At 62.1% G+C, this 19063-nt stretch overlaps 1 protein-coding gene across 3 annotated transcripts in view; it reads right to left on the bottom strand.

The window, feature by feature from the left end:
• Positions 1–19063, bottom strand: part of PRDM16 (PR/SET domain 16) — a 307695-nt gene that overhangs the window by 147494 nt on the left and 141138 nt on the right. For all 3 annotated transcript variants that reach the window (XM_047791184.1, XM_047791185.1, XM_047791187.1), the window contains exon 3: positions 5724–5774. In XM_047791184.1, coding sequence (XP_047647140.1) covers positions 5724–5774 — 51 coding nt within the window. The remainder of the gene's footprint in view (positions 1–5723; positions 5775–19063) is intronic.

Here is a 19063-nt window from a genome sequence, read left to right as displayed (position 1 = left end):
AGATAAGCCAACAGTTGTGAAAACTGCGGCCTCCCGGGAGGGGCAGGGGCAAGAGCCAGCGGTGGGCTGGTCCCCAGGCAGCTGAGGGTCCCCAAGGCCACCAGCCCGGAGCTGTAGCGCGGGAAGGGGGACCGGTGGAGGCGGTGCCTTGGCCTCATTACACCTCTCCACTCTGCAGCCTTTGATTCAGCAAAATCAAGGATGCCAACTTCTTAGGAGTACTTAGTCTCCATGGCAACCGAAGCTGACCTCAACATTATTGTTCTCAAGAGGGGCTGACTTTACTATATGTTCATTCACTGAATTAATGGACTCCTGGTTCTTTTATCAGCAACTCCGAACAAAGGAGGGGGAGGCAAGTCTCGGAAGGGCTTTCAGCCGCTGTCCAGCCTTTGTCCGGGGCTTACTGGAACGCAGCAAGTCTATTCAGCCCGAGATTATCAAAATCAACTTGGAGCTGTCTCTCCGTGGCAGCTAAACACACTTTGATTTCATAAAGACATAACCGATCCTGCATGCAAATTATTAATGGTGAGTGCGGGGCCCCGAGGCTCGGGCTCTGCTGTGATGTCTCAGGAGCAACGTGCGCTGTAGGTACATGGCGACTGAAGTACAGCAGCACCTTGGTGCCTCCTGAGCCTTGCTGGCCGGGAGGTAAAGGGAAAGATGTTGAAAACCAACCTCAGTGGCAGCAGCAAAGCGGAACAGAAACAACCAAGCCTGTTCCAGTCCCAGGAAGATCGGCTGACCGAGACAACAAGAGCTTCCTGCGCTTTGTCCCAGGGCCTTGGGGCTGGCCCATGTCCCCAGGTCTCCGTCCAGCCCCAATCCTCCCCCCATCCCCCTTCCTTGCCCTCCAGCCACCTGGAAGACACCTCTGCTGCCTCCAGGGGGAAAACAATGCCAAGGAAACAAACCACAGCCAGCAATGCTGATCACACATGCCTGGGAGCTTGGGGGGGGGGTGGCATTTAAAAAAGCTGGTGAGGCCAAAGCCCCGAAGGCACCGCTCGGTCACACTGCCTGGCTCAGCCCTGGACGTACGGTCTCCTCCGGTAATTGCGGCACAGCCACCTGTCCGTCTCTGTTCCCCCCTCCCAGGCTTGCGGGGTGTTCTGGGGAGTCATCCTTGATTAGCCCCTGGGTCTCCCGGGAGGGACGCAGGCAAGTCAGGGCGCCCATGACCACTTCGCCTGCGCCAGGCCGTGGAAAACAGGCACACACGACCGCCCAGGGGGACAGGCCGTGCTCCAAACATCCAAATAATCATTTTACCAATTATACTCATGACCCGGCCATCACCCTATCTGGACCATACCAGGCTGGGCTGTCGGATGGCTTTTACGACCTGCAGCATTTTGTCCATAACGGCAGGGAGAGGTCACGGACCCGGCGCGACTGCCTCCTCCCTGGGCTGCAGGCCTTTAAGGAGCACAGGTCGGTCACTCGGCCACTCGCATCTGCCGAGCTCGGAAGCAGCCGCTTTCCTGGGCTGGTCCCAGCTCCACTGAGGCTGATTTATGTATTTACGTTTTTGGAGGCGCGGGGGTGGGGGCGGGGGCGCGGGCGGGGGCGGGGGCGCGCGGGCAGAGACAAGGGGAGAAGACAAATAAAATGTAAAAAAAGAGAAAGGTCACTTCCTTCTGCCTTTTCTCCCGTGTGTACCGTATTCCTTTTCAAGACGGTCAAAGAAAACAAGATAAAGCAGGACAATGGGAGGCGTTGGGGGCCGGGAGTTTTCCCCTCTCGTAGCACCAGAGAGATTGAATCAAAATTCTTTCTGCTGATACCATCTCCCTGGGTGGACTACACTCTTGTTAACGGATAAATTCAAGCCCTCCAGAAAGTCAAAGAATAAATTTAAGCCTTTTGCCAAATGTCTATCCTATTGGATTTTGATAAGACGGCCATTGAGTCTTAATAATGTCTTCCATCCATTTTCAGCCGGCCCTTAACACGGCTCTTTATTTGTCCCCAAAGCCTCTTCGCCCGGCCTTTTTATTACAGGCTCCGCCGGGCTCTCCAGGGAGCCAGGCGACCCGAGTGATGGATGGACAACTGGCTAGATTATCTCCCGCAGCTGTTTGCTCTCCAGGAGCCCAGGGCTTTCCCTCTAAGTAAACAGAAGACTAAATAGAGTGGCTGGGAGGCGCAGCCCCACAGGTCCCGGCTCGGCCGCCAGAAAAGGCGCTGCCGCCGACCTGCAGCCAAAGTGACTTTGGGGGGCGGCGCGGGCGCACACCTGGGCGGGCGGGCGCGCGCGGGCACAGCCAGAGCGCCCGGAGGTGGGGGCCGGAGAAGGGGTGCTCCCGGCTGCGCTGCGCGCACGTGGGGACCGGCGCAGGAAGGCACGGATGCGCAGGGGGAGGTGGCCCAGGCTGGGGGGCCGGGACTGGGCGGGGCCAAGAGGGCCGGCAGGGAGGGTCGCAGGAGGGTTGGGGGGATGAAGGGTTCCCAGGGGCGGGGCCGAGCCTGGCGCCGCTCGCTCACAGGCTGCGGCCGCTGTCACTCCGGCGCGAGTTCGGATCGCCTCCAGGGCTAGGGGCTGGCAGCCTCCCTGGGCCTGGTGGGCTCCACAGTCCCTGCCTCAAGCTGGCTCCTCGATACCGAGAATGTATTAGCACTGCTTCCTACCAGACATCACCACTTCTGCATCTCTTGGGTCGATCCCGCGATCGACCTAATCAGCTTTAGTCACAGATCTCTGATGACTGTACAGCGCAGCGAGTGTGGCTCAGTTAAACCTAAAGATGGAATAAGGGAGAGTCAGGTGCCCGCTGACCAAGCCGCGGCCACCCTGGCTCCACGTCCCTCTTGGATGTTTGGGCTTCCAGACGTGTGTGTCGGAGAGTGAGAGGCCCTCTTCCGCCAGGCACTAAGTCTTTCGGTTGTTACTGTCGTTGTTTTTTAGGGCTGTACCCGCGGCATCTGGAGGGTCTCGGGCTAGGGGCTGAATCAGAGCTGTAGCTGCCGGCCTACACCACAGTCACGGCCACACAGGATCCTTATCCCACTGAGCGAGGCCAGGGGTCGAACCCACATCCTCAGGGATCGAGCTCACAACCTCATGGTTCCCGGTCGGATTCATTTCCACTGCACCACAACGGGAACTCCGACACAAAGTCTTCAACCACAGGGCTGCGCATTACCAAGGAATTCGCCAGATTAGTCCTTCGAAAGGGTCTCTTACGTGATAAGCTTATGTGTCTCCGGGCTGCAGGTGACACACCTTTTAGTGACCTGCGACCTTCTACTGGGGAGAAGGTCAAGGGAGCCCTGCATTGCCTGTCCTGGCCCCGACGCGGGACCCTGGCTGCCTTTGAACTTCTGTCTCTCAGCCCCTCCATCCCTGCCTGCCTGGGGCGGTAACCACATGGGTCCAGATACCAGGTTTAGGCTCCATCACCCACCAGCGGAGCAGGGGGCCTACCCACCGCACTTGACACACGTCCGGGGATTCAGCAGCCGGGGTAGTGCCTCGGGGTGTGGGGACGGGGCTGGTGGGAGTGGCGGAGCCATGGAGCCGAGCCTGCCAGGCCCTGGGGCCCAGACCAGCTCAGAGACAGACCCCGGCCCAGGCGCCTCCGGCTCTGGGGCCTGGCGCTGCCTCCCTGGTGCTTGGGTGGCTGTGGGGTCCCATCTGGTTCTGTGGGCACCCCTCTGACGGCCCTACCGGGGACTCAGGTTGAAGGGACCCTGTGGCAACCTGGGCAGTTGTGAGTGGGTCCCTGGCCGGGCGGCAATGCACCCACCCCCTGAGGAGCTCAGAAGGCGTCTGGACCACGGTCGCCCAGGCCCGATGGCCCTGTCCCTTGTAAAGGAGGAAGGAGGAGCCAGGCAGGAGACGCCCTGGTGCAGGGCACGGGGGCTACACGGGTCAAAAGCATCACTCGCCTCCGCACACCCTTTACGTTAGACCCGGCCGTTTGGCCTTCTGCCTTGACCCCTGACCCCAGGCTGGGCCACCTCTGCCCCCCACCTGGTGTCAGCCCACCATCCACGGCTTCCTGGTGGGAAAGGTGGCGACGCCATGTTCTCTCCAGAAGTTAAGGGACAAGTTGGCTGCAGCTCCTTTTGGTGGGGTGAGCACACTCGGTCCTCTGCAACGTGGGCAACCCTCGAAGCTGCTCCAGCCACGTCACCCCTGGAGAAGACACGTGCTCCCAGAGGCAGGAGGGGGAAGGGCGCTGGAGGATTTGGTGAGGAGCCATCCCACACCTGTCACAGAGCCAGGGCTCGGGCCTGGGGCAGTGGGACGGGCAGGGGACACTGACCCAGCTCGGCCCAGACAAGACGGTCCCACTGGGCCAGAGGTCCCCCTTTGCGAGCGCACCACGAGGTCAGGCAGTGTCCCCCTCGCACGGTTTGGGGCTCACCCTGGCCAGAGGGCCCCCAGCCCTTACAGAGAGGCCTCCCCCCCTCCCCACGGCAGTTCTCCCAGACGCCCCTGCTCTAACCAGCCAGCAAGGTGCAGGGGAAAAGTCAGAGTTTGGCAGAACTGGCCCACAGCTCTTTCTGTGTCCAGACCTAAAAAGGAACTTTCACCATGACGAGAATGCATGCTCAGGCTTTGGCTTCTACCTCCCAGGGGAGGGGACAGCTCCCCGTGAGCACGGCTCCGGGATCCCTGCACCCATGCATTGCCCCAGCCACCCACACAGGCTTCTCAACGCTGTCTGGGTACCAGGAGAAGACAGACTCGCTCCGATCAGCCTGGGTGGTGTTTGAAGCTAGGAGAGAGAGAACGCTGCCTCCCCCGCTTTTTAATGTCTTTTTAGGGCGGCACCCTAGACCCTAAAAATTTCCCAGGCTAGGGGTCGAATCAGAGTTGCAGCTGCTGGCCTACGCCAGAGCCACGGCAACGCGGGATCCAAGTCACGTCTGCGACCTACACCACAGCTCACGGCAACGCCGGATCCTTAACCCACTGAGCAAGGCCAGGGATCGAATCCGAGACCTCGTATACTAGTCAGGTTCATTACCACTGAGCCACAACGGGAACTCCGAGAATGCTCTCATAATGCTCCCAGGAGACCCGAAATACCAAAACAGCAACTGTGCGTCTATCTGTGTGCACATGTGTGTGGGGGGGGTGTGCACATGTACATGCATGGCCTGGATGGCCCAGTTTCTGTGAATGTCGAGCTCCAGGCTTTGGAGGCGACGTCCGAGTCCCACCCCCACTGCCCGTGCCACGTGCGGCGTGCACACCCAGGAACACAGCTGCCCGTGTGCCTGCTTTCCTCTTGGGCTGTGTGTCTTTTTCTGAGCCTGGTCCACTCTCCGGGTCTCTGGAGCTCGTGCCTGTCGACCGGCTGTGACCCAGCCCTAGAGGACCATGGCCAAGTTGACCCTTTTCCTTTCACCTCCTGATTTGCTTATTTAACGCCGTGCCTGAGCCTCTTTGGAGGCTGAACACAGCAAGAGGCTGTGTTGAATCTGCAGTCAATCAGGCTCTTTTCTCTCTCTGTTCTTTTTGCGGGAGCACCCAGTGAAGACGGTTAGATAATACAAGCTGCATTTATTTATCTCCACGTGTCTGCCTGGCCTGGAGCACAGCAGTGCGGGGCTCGCCTCCGCTCTCCAGAATCAGGACGTTCCGCGAGGACAACGAGCATCCGTCTGAACCCCTGGGGAGTCACCGTCCTGCGCCCGCGCTCTCAGGGAGGACGCCCCACCCAGCACACTGGCGACAGAGGTGAAGGAGCAGAACTGTCTCCTACCTTTTGGATGCAGCCCTCCTGGGACGCCACCTCTGCGTCGGTCAGCATGTGCTGCAAAACAATTTGGAGAAGGGTGGTTAGTTTCTGCCGCTGCGCCGTTCTCAAGCTGCGATGGGTTACGTCGCGGGGGCAGAGCGAGCGTCCCCTGAAATAATAAGGGTGAGGCCGGGTGACTTCTCCATCATAAGGAAGCCCACCCTCTGCTAAGAACCGCATCCTCTGTTCCCACGGCGTCACCCTGCTGGTTGCATAGGGACATCACCTCCCTCGGCGGGATCGGGGTGGGGGGGGCAGCTGGTCCTTGCAGGGACCGAACTCCCCGTGGAGCTCAGCCTGGTCCTATAGTGACCGGGTATAGACCTGCATGTACTATTTGGGGGGGTTCGGAGGGACACAGAGATGTCTGGGTGGCTAAGGGACACAACCCCCATCCCTTCTGTGTCCCACCAGCAACACAGTGGCCTCTGCTGGGAGACAACTTGGCCCCTCGGTGGGCAGCCGGGTGGGTGAGCTGGAAGGGGCACCGCCCGGCCCGCCTGGGGCTTACAGTCCAGCCGGGGACTCGGCCACTCCAGGCCCCAAGGAGAGCCACCACAGAGGAGGCCAGAGTGGAGGGCAGAGGCCTGGCCATTGCTGAGGGACCCAGCCGGGCAGGGGGATCTGACACCTACCATCCCTCTGCTTTCTCTGTCCGGCAAATCAGAGGTGGCACCATTTCTAGCTGGCCCTTTAGCCCAGACTCCTGGGAAGGGGGCGTTTCTCTGCGGTTTTTGGAGGGAGATTTTCCAAGGAAATCAGGCCCAGGCAGAGAGGCAGCATCGCCAGCGTCCCGGACACGCCCTGGGGTGAGCCCCTCCCCCAGCAGTGGGTGGTGGCAGCGCCAGCCAGGAAGTCCTGCCTGCCCCTCTGCCCTTGGACACAGGCTTGGGACAGTGAGGAGAGAAAGTGCCAGCCATTCTGGAGCTTTCTTCCACCCAACAGCTTCGACTTGGAGCCGTCCTTGGCTCGGCGAGAAGGGCCGTAGCATTTTGCCTGGCTGGCGTCTCCTCTTAAAACCACTGACTTCCACTCCGGAGGGGTGGCGTTTCAGCGACGGGTCCCAGGGTGCTTTCTAAGCTAAGCAAACTGACAAATCAGTTGTATAAATGGGATTTTCCCTCCTGGACCACAAGTATCCTGCTCGGAAAGGTCCATAAATTCTAATGTCATTTCCATAAGAACAGACACCAAGATGGAAACTAATATTTGAAAAATAAAAAGAGAACTGGTGTCCAGTCCAGGGGTTTTATTTCTCCTCCTCTTAAAACGACACGATTGCCTTTCCACATTACAGGCGTGGGGCAGAGTGCCCGCCGGTGCCCACGCAGGCCAGGTCAGGGCACCGGGGCTGCTGCGCTCCGAAACGCTGGCGGATTTGCCCGGGCTCAGCTGTAATAATAATAAGTCATATTTTAAAATGTTGAGAATTCTAACCAATTGGGGATTTTATGTTTCTGTTAATAGATTCTGAAATTGTGGTTTGGAATGCAGCTAGGAGTGAACGCATAGCATGTGGCAGTGAGACAAATGACAGAGACGCCAGAAAGGTCTCCCCAGCGAGGCCAGCGGAGGGCTGGGCCACTAGGCAGTCTCTCCTGCTGGGCCCAGGCTGGACAGGCCCTGGGGTACGAACTAGCCTCAGCCACTGGGGCTGAGAGCCCTGCTTTGCTGACCGTTTTATCTGCCTGTGTTTTGTGCCCCAATCCAGAGCCGAGAGGGAGGCCAGGGGAGGGGAGAGGAGCCAACCCCCTGGCTCCCAGGAAAGCCTGTGGAGTCCGGGAAGGCGCCGGGCTCCCCGAGGAGGAAGAAGGGGCACAGTCGGGGTGCAGGCTGCCTGGGCTTGCGCCCCAGACACGGTCACCCAGCAGGACAGAGACTTCCGTCAGCATCACGGCCAAAGTTGTGATGGGGGCCCGTGGGTGGGACCCGAGGCCTGTGGTCCACTAACCTGCCCCCCCCACAAAGGGCTGGCTTGAACCAGAGGGAGAAAAACCTTGTGCTCATTTTTCCAAGGCGCGCAGCCTCCAGGGCCCGGGACAAAACCACGGGAGGGGGTGCACGCCCCACAGCAATACCTTCCTGGGTCCTGTCCCCTCGTGAGAGACAACGGAGGCCCCCACCCAATGTCCACCTTGCAGGACCCAGAGCCTCAGATCCTGCAGACGCCACTTCCGATCATCCTGCTGCTGTGACTGTCCCCAGGGAAGGGGCTTCAGGGACACTGCCGCAGAGACGCAGAGGCCACGAAGCCCCGGCGGGAGTGTTGACTGCCCCCCAGGCGACTGTCGGAGGAGGATGACACGCTGGCCTTCTCAGCGGGGCCCAGATGATTCCACGCCCACACGGCCGCACCCGTGGTAACGAGCCGCACTTGCACTTGACTCTGGGTGGAGGGAGAGACCGCCTTTGGGGAACAAGGGAGCTGTCAGGGCTGGACCTGCCCGCGGCTCTGGCCGTGGGGCTCCTGGGCTTGTGCTCTGTGCAGGCCTCCCCGGACCCCAGGCCACCTTGACCCCACGGGGCTCCTGGGAGGAAGGGCGGTGGGCTGGCGCGTCTCTGGTAGCGTTTACTGTTTGAGGGTCACGATGTGAGTCAAAGGCCGGGCTGACACCGGGCTGGGCCTTCCCAGCCCGGCCAGCATCGCCGTGGCAGGGGCCTCGCCTCTGGGCACCTCGTCTCCCCGCACCTATCCTGGCCGCACGCTGCAGGGGCTCCTCTGCTGGGGGAGGGGGTTCATGGCCTCAGTCTGCCCAGCGCCCAGCTTCCTCACCCCCTTGGTGCCGGTCATCTCTCTGCCAAGGGCCAGTCCGGGAGGCCCGTTGGCACCGCGTCCCCACTTCAAGCCCTCTGGTCTCCAACGCCTCCGTGCCCGGCCCCGTGGGAGCCGCCCTGCCCGCAGCCACTCTGCTGGGGCTCACGCCACGCCTGCCGGGTTCCGGTGGCCCGTCTTCACTGTGACGTTGGTGGCTCGACTGTCCTCTCTTCCGCTCCTGCCGAGCCCCGTCAGGGGGTGGCGGCAGGTGTGATGACCACACGTTCTGAGGTTTGCAGGCGGGGCACGTGGTCTTACAGGCACTGGGAGTTTCCCGGGGTGACTACCCCGTGGGCACTTCCCTGGGTGTCAGAGGTCCTTCAGGCCAGAGGTGGCCTCCCAGCAGCTGCACTGCCGCTCGGGCTGCAGACCAGGCCAGCAGCCCCTCTCTCTGAGGAGGAACAGGCCGCGTCCCCGCAGCGGGGAGCCTGGCGGGTGGCCCTTCTTGCATCCTGGTTCCCACAAGCTCCCTGACCCGAGTCGGGGGCACTCACAAGGACCACTGCTAACTCGTCCAGAAACCCTCGGCCCAAAACCAGCAGGAGAAACTTCCGAAGGAGAGCCTGGCCAGTGGCCGCTCTCCGCTGTGCTCTGAAGCCTGGGCACACCCCGAGCACCTCCAGGCCTTTCTGCACATCTTCGCTGGCCCTTCAGCCACCTCTGTCCGGGCCCAGCTGCATCCAGAGGCCTCAGGCTGCAGGTGTCCAGGACCACTGTTCTTCATCAGAGGCTACGAGGTGGCCCAATGGGATGGAGCAGCTGGGAAACCCAGGGGTCAGGCTGCGTCAAGGCCCTTCTCTCCCTCCGGGCTCAGGGACGGCTTCTACCTGCCCGGGAGCTTGCACGCAGATGCGGGGGAGAGGCAGGCGTTCAAACCACCCTGTCCCTAAAGGTCAAGTCAAGATGCCGGCACAACACACAGTGCAAGAGAGACGATGGGACAGACTGCGGGACTCAGCACAGGGCGGGGGCGGGAGGGACCAGGCAGAGGAGGGTCTCTCACTGCTCCTCCCCTCGGCCGGCCCCGGGGGGCTGCTCTGAAGCACAGCGGGGACCACAGGGGGGCAGGATGGAGCCCCGCCCGTCGCAAGATGCAGGTAGAGGTGGGGCGTTCAGCGACGCCTGGCCAACACCCCTTCAGAGGAAGCCTGACCCTCCGCCAGGGGCTCCGAAGAGAGAAGCACCCTCCTGGGGGTGGGTCTGCATCGTTTCAGGACGTGGTCCTGGCAGCCCCATCTCTGCCCACCCCCCCCATGCAACAGCCCACCTTGGCAGGTGTGCCTGCCATCACCCCGTCTCTTCCCCCACCGCTGACCTCGGGAGAACCCCCGCCCCGCGCGCCTCTCCTGGAGCCCCTGCCCGGCCTTCTTCCCACCAAGGCCGCCGCTTTGCTGAAAAACCTCTTTATGTCGCTCGCTGGGCCCTCGGCAGCCCCGCCGCTGGCCAGCCGGCTGTTGGCAGCGGCTGTCTCTGCTCTCAGGCCCGTCTCCGCACCAGGCAGAAGTATTAGGTGTGTTTTGATTAAGTGGTTTAGCCAAAAAAGCTTTGACCTGGAGCATTTGCTTCTCTCGTGGGTCTCGGTGCCAGGATGGAGCCGAGCGGGGTTGCTCAAAACATCTTTTTTTTCGACTCTTAAAATAAATCCCCTCTGTTCTCTGAAAAGTCAGCCCAGAGGAGGACATGGACATCCGTACGCTCACAGCTCTGGGGCTCTGGCGTGTCCCCCGCGGGCCTCGGCTTTCTGGTCAGTGTCACAAACGGATCCCAGAAGGGTTCTCGCCCTTCAAAATGAGCTGTTAGCAAAGCACATGAAAACACCCACAAGAGGGAACCCAGATGGAGCCCCGACCGCACGGCTTCCCAAGCCAGAGGCAAGCGGGTGAAGCCCCCTCAGCTCCGGCCTGGGGTCCGAGAGGCCACCAAACACTCTCGCTAACTGACCACTGACTCGGCCTCTGCGCACCGACCTCTCTCTAGCCTGTTCCTCGCTGTCACTGCCGAAGCCACCTTTTCTGCCCAAAGCTGATTCCAAGGCCCCAGCCCTCGAAGAAACCTCCAGAGGTGGGGTCACAGGCTTCCTTGGGGGTCGCGGCTGTCTGTGCCGGTCGAGGCCATCTGCTGACCCCTGGGAGACGGGGGGACACTCTCTCTGAGGCTGGTGACCCCTCTCGGTCCACTGCTTTGGACTCCAGGCCGCCTGCCCTCTGCAGAGGGTTTAGTCCCAGCTCCATGGGGACCCAACTGGGCCCAATGACCTGCCAATCAGAATTCAGCAGACGCCCGGTTCCAAGTGGGTCTTAACCTCTGCAAAGAATGCCCAGAGCCGCACGCGTGCTTCCTCCCTTCTGGGAGGACGGACTTTTTAAAGAAAGCTCCTCTCGCCGCGTGTTCTGACCTGATCAAAAGTCCTCCCGTGATGGCCGCTTCCCCTGGTGTAAACGCCGCAGTGACGCACTGATGGGCCGGGCAGCAGGCAGTCCGAGGATCTCACAGTGGGGGTGCCATCCGGGCCCCTTGAAGGCGGGCCCCCTTCCTTCTTGCTGGAGCCCCATCGGGGCCGGAGCGCTCCTTATCCCGGCTTGACGACAGGACACGCAGGCTCCGGAGCTGGGCAAAGGTCAAAGGGCTGCCGGCGGTGGAGGCCGCGCCAGGCCCCGGCCTCCCGATGCTGGAGGAACAGGCCTGTCGGGTGGTGCCTCCAGGGGAAAGAGGCCGCACGCCGACCCTTCTGACCGGAACTCGCACCTGAACCCTGGCCAGACCCTCCCCGGAGGGCCCCCGCCCCGCTGGGCCTGGCCGCGGGCTGGGTGGTGTCCCCTGGCAGCTCCGACAGGAACTGAGAAAGGCAGCTGATCTCCCACTCGGGCTCCCGGAGCAAAGGCCCCACCGGTGTTGACACAAACTCTTGAGCTCTCAACTGGGAGCGGGTAATATTTATTTATTTTTTGCATTTAAAAAAAACCCCTCAGCTCGGTGGTGTTTGCGCTGCAGAAATGATTTTTTTTGAAAGGCGCCTTGGACACTGTTTTTAGCTTTTATGCCTAAACAGATACTCCTCAGTTCTTTCAAGTGAGATTTTACCCCGTGAATGGAGAGTCTCTTTACTCCTAAGAGAAATATTTACACAGGCAAGTATGGCACGAAGAAGGGCCCCGGCTCCTTCCGAGGGCCCAGCTGCCGCGCACTGAGGTCTCTGCCCGCTGCTTACATTCCCAGCCCGAGCTCTCCGCCTGCCCCGAAGGCATGTCCCAGCGCCCCCCGCCCCCACTTGGGACCCCGAAGTCAGGGCACTGGGAGGCCCCCCCACCGGGTCCCCAGGGAGGAGCCAGCTCTGCCTGGCTGACAGTCCAAACCTTTCCTGTTGGCCAACAAAATACCCAGACCCCGTGCAGGTGCTATCTAGACGCGCCCCCCTTCTCCCAGATGTTCCCCCGATGCTGTGAGTGGGGGCCTGCCCGCGAGCGGGGGCTGCCGTGTCTCTTGGCCTCCATGCAGGGTCAGGGCCTGTTCAGCGTGAGCGGGCAGGTGGCTGTTCCTGGCCAGGGCAGCCTCGCACAGACCCAGCTCTCTGTGCTCGGGCTGCCCGCTGTCAGCTGTGCCGAGAACAGGCTGTCCGCTGGCTGCTCTTGGCCCCGGGCACGCGCCCCTCGGCTGACACCCCGCCTGGTCGGCCGATGCTGCTGGGCGTCCGTCTGTCCTTGGCCTCTGCGGAATGGGGGGCTGGGGGAGCGAATGAGCCCTGCCTCCAGCGCCCCCTCCCCGGTGTACGGGTCGGTCTGTCCCAGGTGTCCTTCTGAGCTTCCTTCCAGAGCAGCCATGGAGCTGCCCTTTGGTCTGCCCTCCCATGGAGGGTGCTCTGGACACGTTTTTTTCGTTTTTTTGTTTTTGTTTTTTTAAATCTCAAAGGAGCAGGGATTCCAGGATCAGCTGGTCTGGGGAAGAGCCCATAGCTCCAGCCCACCGGCTCCTCCAGCGTGGACGTGAGCCACAGAGACCACCGCCCCCCCCCACCGCCCCCTGACGCCTGCGGAGAACCACGGAGCTTCTGGGAGCCAGATTCTGGCAGCAGGGGTAGGGGTGCAGGGGAGCAGAGGAGGGGCGGGGGCTGCGGCCGGCGGGCACATGCCAGGGCAGTGGAGCTGGCCCAGAAGATGGGGAGAGGCCATCAGCAGTGGCGAGGCTGCACAGGCCCCACCGTGGGCACGCTCAGATGCAGGCGGGGCTTTGGTTTGCCTCTGTGGGCAAGAATGGATGCAGGTGCCAGCAAGGTGGCCAGACGGGGGCCGGCGGGCGTGAGGGGGGGTGCAGGATGGGGCAGGGCAGGCTCCCTCAAATAAGCCCTGGTCCCTAAGTGGCTACGTCTGCTCTGTCTACCCGTGCGTTGGCATGCCCTGGGGGGGCACCAGGGGCCAGAGGTCAAGCGGCTGGGCCCCAGTTCCCCACCATCAGTTGGGGGCTGTCAGCGGCGATGCACAGGGACACCATCGAGAGAGAGAAAGCAGAGGGCCGGGCGCCACGCTGGGTTCCCCTGAGGCCTTAAACACAGACTAAGCCTCTGAGGAAGAGCTGTTGTCCCCATCTTCACAGACGAGAAAGAGCTCAGAGAGGCAGCGTAAGTTTCCCACGGGGGCGCAGCCGGCACAAGGGGGGACACAGGCGTCAGGTGGTGGCTGCCGGTCCTGCGGGGATTGACGTGAGTGGGGCCTGCGGGCAGGGCTGTGCAGCCACTTCACCAAGGAATGACCAAAGGCAGCCAGCCCCGGGTGGACCTGCCTGGCCCCTGATCCCGTCACCCAGGCACCTGCCAGAGCAGGGTTCCCACGGCAGCCGTGCTTGGTGTTGACAGAGCCCAGAGAAATAAGGGCAAAGCCCCAGCCCCAGCCCCCTTCCAACCCACAAGCCACCTTGTTGCTGTTTTTGGCTGTGCCCATGGCACAGGAAAGTTCCTGGGGCAGGGACCGAACCCAAGCCACAGCAGTGACAACACCAGATCCTTAACCTGCTGAGCCGCCAGGGAACTCCACAAAGCCACCTTGTTAACAGCTCAGCGCCTTAGCGGACCTCACAGCAAACGCTCACCCAACAGATGGCAAGCCCCTGGTCCTTGACCCAGAATTGCAGGCCCTTAGAGAGGCCCGGCCTCTCACTCCTGCCAGCTCCTGACCCAAGCAGCACCGCTGTCCAGGCCCCCCCAAGGGCTGGGCCACAGGCCTCCTCCACCAGCCCTCAGTGTGACCTTGCCTTGTCATCTGCGTTGGACGCCAGGGGGACGTGAGCGGAGCTGGGGCAGGGCCTGGGCTGACACCTTCCCTGGAGCTGCAGGTGTCGGGGGAAGGGTGGTGGTTTGCAAGGAGCCCTCTCTGCCTGGACCACCCCAAATCTGTCTCCTTCAAGAGGGACGAGACTGCAGATCACCTCCAGCTCGGGACTCTGACCTCTGCTGAGCAATCCCAACCAAGGCTCGAATCCTCCCCCAGGCCTGAGACGGTCTCTGCAGACACTGGGCCGCTGCGGGTCTCCAGGCCCACCCTGGACGCTGCTTGGCCCTTTCTGTCACTGTTTCCTTCCTTTCTTTCTCCCTCCCTCCCTCCCTCCCTCCCATTCTTTCTATCTTTTTCTTTATTTTCTTTCTTTTTTTCTGTCTTTCTTCACTTTTTTTAGGGCCGCACCTGCGACACATGGAGGTTCCCAGGCTGGGGGTCTAATCGGAGCGACACCTGCCAGCCGACACCACAGCCACAGCAACGCAGGATCCAAGCCACGTATGCAACCCACACCATAGCTCACAGCACCACCAGATCCCCACCCACTGAACGAGGCCACGGATCAAACCCACATCCCCACAGATCCCAGTCAGGTTTGTGAACTGCTGAGCCATGAAGGGAACTCCCTCTATCACCACTTTCTGAAGGGGGTAGCCTGGGTCCGGCCCTGACCCCACCTGGGAGCCCCTGCCCTCTTGTCCTGGCCCCAGCGGGAGCTCCTACCCAGGGGTGCCATGTCCAGCTGAGCTCCGGGCACAGGACAACATGCTCGTGGCCTGGGTCATTGAGAGAGCACTGGAGGGGGTGCCCACCAGGCAGAGACTGGCAGGAAGAGGCTGCTGGGTCCACGCACGTCAGCAGCCTTGGCGCTGGCTCCCGAGAGCCTCCTCTGCCAGCTGTGAGCTGTGGGCTGAGCCCAGCTGGGTCTCCGCAGGCCCTTGTCCTGAGACCCTGTCCCCAGAGGGCACTCACATCAGTCACAAGAGCAGGTCAAGTGTGGCACCAACCGATGGCTCGTGACAAGTGGTCACTCTGCTTAGAAAGGGTACCGCTGGTGTGTCCGGAGGCCTCGCGAGAGCCAAGCGGCTCAGCGAACTGGCCATGCTCCCTGGAGAGCAGGAGAAAGGTGTGCAGAGCTCTGGGCTCCTGGATCTGATGCCTGTGCTTCCTGCCAAGGTCTGGGTTCCGGAGGAGGCGGCCAGGACCTGGGAGCAGTGTGTGAGCCGGGGTGGGAGGTGGGGGCTCAGGCCCTGCAGAAGAGTCCCCGGGGCAGGGGGGCCGAGCTGTCCCAGGGGAGGCAGGCACCTGGGGACGCAAGTGAGACTCCAGTGGCCTTGCCTGTGGCCCCCAGCTCCTCGCCCTGGTTTCTCTGGGGCTTTTCCTGCTGCAGGTGGAAGGAACATGCTCATTGCAAAGCTCTCCCAACCTTTCTGGCCAGTCTTCCCTCTCCTCCTGGACCAGCAGCTCCAAAGGCAGAGCTGGGTCTGAGCGGAAAACCAGCAGCAGACCCCAGACGGCATCTATGAGAAGGAAGCGGTCAGTGAATGGGGGACGCGTCCCCGGAGGGCTTGCTGAGCTGCTGTCCTGGCCACTCTTCCTGGTGCCCGGCCCTGAGTTGGGGGGAGGGCAGCCCCCCTCAGCGTGGCCTGGGTCATCCAGGCAGAGGGTGGCCAGGCCCCGTGCCCAGGGCAATTCTCTGATCTTGGGGGCTGGTGGCTACTCTGTCCAACCTAGGAGATGACCTGGGGCCTCTAGCTATGCCCAGAGGGGGGCTGGAGATCAACAGAGTCCATGTCCTTGGGGCCACGTGGCCTGGTGGAGGGCAGCTCTTCCTCTGTAACCCTGGCACCGAAAGGCCAGGGGACGAGACCCCGGAGGAGAAAATCCACTCAACAGTCACAGCCACCCTGGGCACGTTCCCGGGTCACTCCTGGAATCGACTCACCCCCAGGACTCCAGACAAGCTAACAGCAAATGCTGCAAGTCCACCAGCCTACGGGAGCCTTCGAGAGCGCTTCAAGAAGCTGAGGTTCCAGGCTCAGCCAATTCAAAAGCAGGGTACCTGGCAGGTACATGTGCCCACTCTCCAGCAGCCACTTGGGGCTGGAGGGAGGACGGCCTTCACATATGCTGGCTGGATTTTTTAGAATGTTCTCTCATGTTCTGAAAACCCAGTGTCCACGTGCAGCTGATCCTTCTGTGGCCCTAGGAGCTCGCTCATCCCCAGAGAGTGTCAGCCGTGTACGGGACCTGCCTCCCCTGCTTCCCCGCCGGGCTCCCTCCCCGTTCTCTGAAGCCAACGCTATGCTCTGCCACTGCAAGCCAGAGGTGGCTCTGCCCACTGACATCTGGGACCACTGCGGGCCGTACACAGACTTCGCCCGGACCCCGGATGATGGCCCCTCCGAGAAGCCACCTCGGGGACCCCGCTGCAGCACGGGTGCCTCTGCTCCCTGGCGTCTCTCACAGGGGACAGTCAATCGCAGGTCAGTTATCAGTTCTATAGGCGCATTTGTCTTTTATTCTCAATCCTTTTCTGTTACAGGAAAACCTGCATATTGACAGAATCGTACTAACGCACTTCAACTGGACCCCATCCATCGAGAAGCCGTTTGCTAAGACGACCCCTGATAATCCTAAGTGAACACGGGGTGTCGCACATCTCCGGCGATGGCTGCGTGACGGATGCCCGGGTGAGGATGCGAGACCCGAGGTGGGGGAGGCGGGGGGCGCGAGCCTGGGCTGAGGCCGACACGCGACCCCGCCCCATCTCCTGGGGGCAGGGGTGGCCTTTAATAACCTGCAGGTGGGAGGGTCAGAGAGCCTCGCCCCACCTGTCAACACGGAGCTGAGTTTTAATTCTGTGAACAACGTCAGGCAGCGCTTTCCAGGGACAGAAAAGGGACACCATGTGAAAAGGCAGCTACCAGTGGTCACCGTGCCTGTGGGACAAAGACCTGGGGACAGAAGGTCTTTCCCAGGTCAAATTCTGGCCTCATCTAACTCCCCCTTTAATTACTCCACGTGGTCTCTCTGCAGATATTTGAGGACCCTCTCACTTTTTGGATCTACAAACCCACACAGCTGGTGAAGCCAGAGGTACGCGGTTGCGACTCCCGATTGCAGCAACGGAGCAGCGACGGTGACATCGGCGAACCCGGCGCCCTGCCGAGGACTGGCGTGAGCGCGACGGTCTCCAGGAGTCCCCATTTGCCCGCAGAGCTCAGAGAGGCTGAGGGGCTCCTCCCACGTCACACAGCTGGGAGGTGGCCGAGCGGGGGCTGGGAGGCTGTGTTTGGGAACGGGTGGGGGGCCGTGGGGAGGCGGGAGGGACAGACGATGAAAGGGAGCTGTGCTTTCTTTCTCTCCCACAAAGAATGTTTCCGATCGGCCGCGAGGAGCCGGCGCAGAGCCCGGGTGCCGGGGCTGGGTCACAGCTGCTGCGCTGACTCGGGACCACCGTGCGTGGGGGCGCTGGGAGGCAGGGCGCCGCCAAACAAGACCGCACACTTTCCTAATGGGACCCAATTACAGCAACAGCTGTGCCGAGGAATTCCGCGCTGATCCGCTGTGGAAAATGCGCAGCCTTTGGAATCTCGCAGCATCCAGGCAACTGGCCGGGCAGCCAGGGGCCCCCAGGGCCCGGGCGTGCTGGGGGCGGGGGGTGGGCAGCCGGGTGAGCCAGCACAGCTAGGCCAGCCCACCCACCCCCACCCCGCCTCGGATTTCCGAGCATACCCCGTGGGCCCCGCTCCTGCACCTCCAGCTCAGGGCCCAGCACCCTGACCATGAGGGAACGGGGGAGGGTCCCAGAGGCCAGCCCGCCTGCAGCTCAGGCCACCGCCCCGAGGGATGCTTCTCGGGGCTGCCCGGCTAAAGTGGGGCATCGGCAGGACCTCCTCCCCCACCCCCAGGCCTCCGCACGGTGGGAGGGGCCCCAGGGCCGTACAGGGAGCCCTTGGTACCCGTGGCCCTGCAACCCAGCCTCACGCGCCTCGGCGGTTGGCACGATGCTGTCCGTGGCAACCCCCGTGACAAGGGGTGTGGGGTGCAGGCTGCTTCCAAGAACCCAGCGAGGCTGCTGCTGAGGAGGGAACCTCTCGTTTTGGGACCCCCCCCTCCCCCGAGGCTCAGATGCCACCCCATCCCCGGGGCGGGGGCAGACTGGGAGGGAGGAGGGCAGGAGGGGTACCAGGTCACAGCAGGGAGGGGGGTCGCAGGGCAAACCCAGCCCCTGGCCTGTGAGCTAAGAGGACCCTTATGTGTTTCAGGGGTTATGAAAATAAAGAATATGCCGCAGGGATCGCCGGTGGCCCCCCAGACCGGCCACGTTGCCTGCCTGGTCCCCTGCAGAGCTGTGTGTGTCTGCCTCCCCTTCCCCCACCTGGCTCAGGCCCGATGGCGTCCCCAGGATGGAGGCGGGCAGTCTCTGGTCCTCGGAGAGGCGGCACAGGCTGGAGCAGACTCTGTGGCCACGGAGGCTGTGCAGAGACAGCACCCCGAGCCCGAGCAGCTCTGCTTAGTGGCCAAGAGACCCCGGCCAGGGAGCCGGTTCCCAAGAACACCTGATCCGGAACAGCTGCGGCGCCGCCCAGCCCCCGCCCCGCATTCTCAGCTGCAGCCTCCTGCCAGGAAGAGACGGTGTGAAATTGGGAGCAGGTTGAAACCACTCCGTTCCTGGCCTTTCTTTCTTTTCGTTCCTGTTTGTTTGCCAACAAGAAGTGCTCCCTCCGAGCCGTCAGGAAGGAAACCTCCAAACACCCTTTGGAGGTCCTACCTGCAGCCCCTCGACGTCCCCGGATGTCTGGCCTCCCCCGGGGAGGGGAGCCCTTCCCGGAAGCAGGTCTGGTGGCCGAGGGCCCGGCTCACTGGGGTTCTGGCCTGGGGCGCCGAGGAATGTGTGGGTGGGGGTCATAGCCGCAGGACGCTGGGGCATCCTGAAGGCTGGTCCCATGCTGCCCTCGCCACTGTTTTGGAGAGCCACCCGGATGGATGGTCAGGGATGGGATGCAGGGTGTCGGGGGGCAGTCCTGTCTCTTGAGACCCTCAGCTCGGGAGCCTGAGTGAGTCCTCTGCTGAATTCACTATGTGATGACTCAGGGATCCCCACCAGCTGCAGGTGATGTGCCTGTCTCTCCTTGGGCCACAGCGACCCCCACCTCCACCCCCAGGGTACAGAGAAGGCGAACGCCCACGAAAACCAGACACCACAGCACCCGCTGACT

The sequence above is a fragment of the Phacochoerus africanus genome, chromosome 8, assembly GCF_016906955.1.
Source record: "Phacochoerus africanus isolate WHEZ1 chromosome 8, ROS_Pafr_v1, whole genome shotgun sequence".
Classification (NCBI taxonomy): domain Eukaryota; kingdom Metazoa; phylum Chordata; class Mammalia; order Artiodactyla; family Suidae; genus Phacochoerus; species Phacochoerus africanus.
The sequence above is the reverse complement of the archived record's forward strand: the minus strand, read 5'-3'. Positions and strand labels throughout refer to the sequence as shown.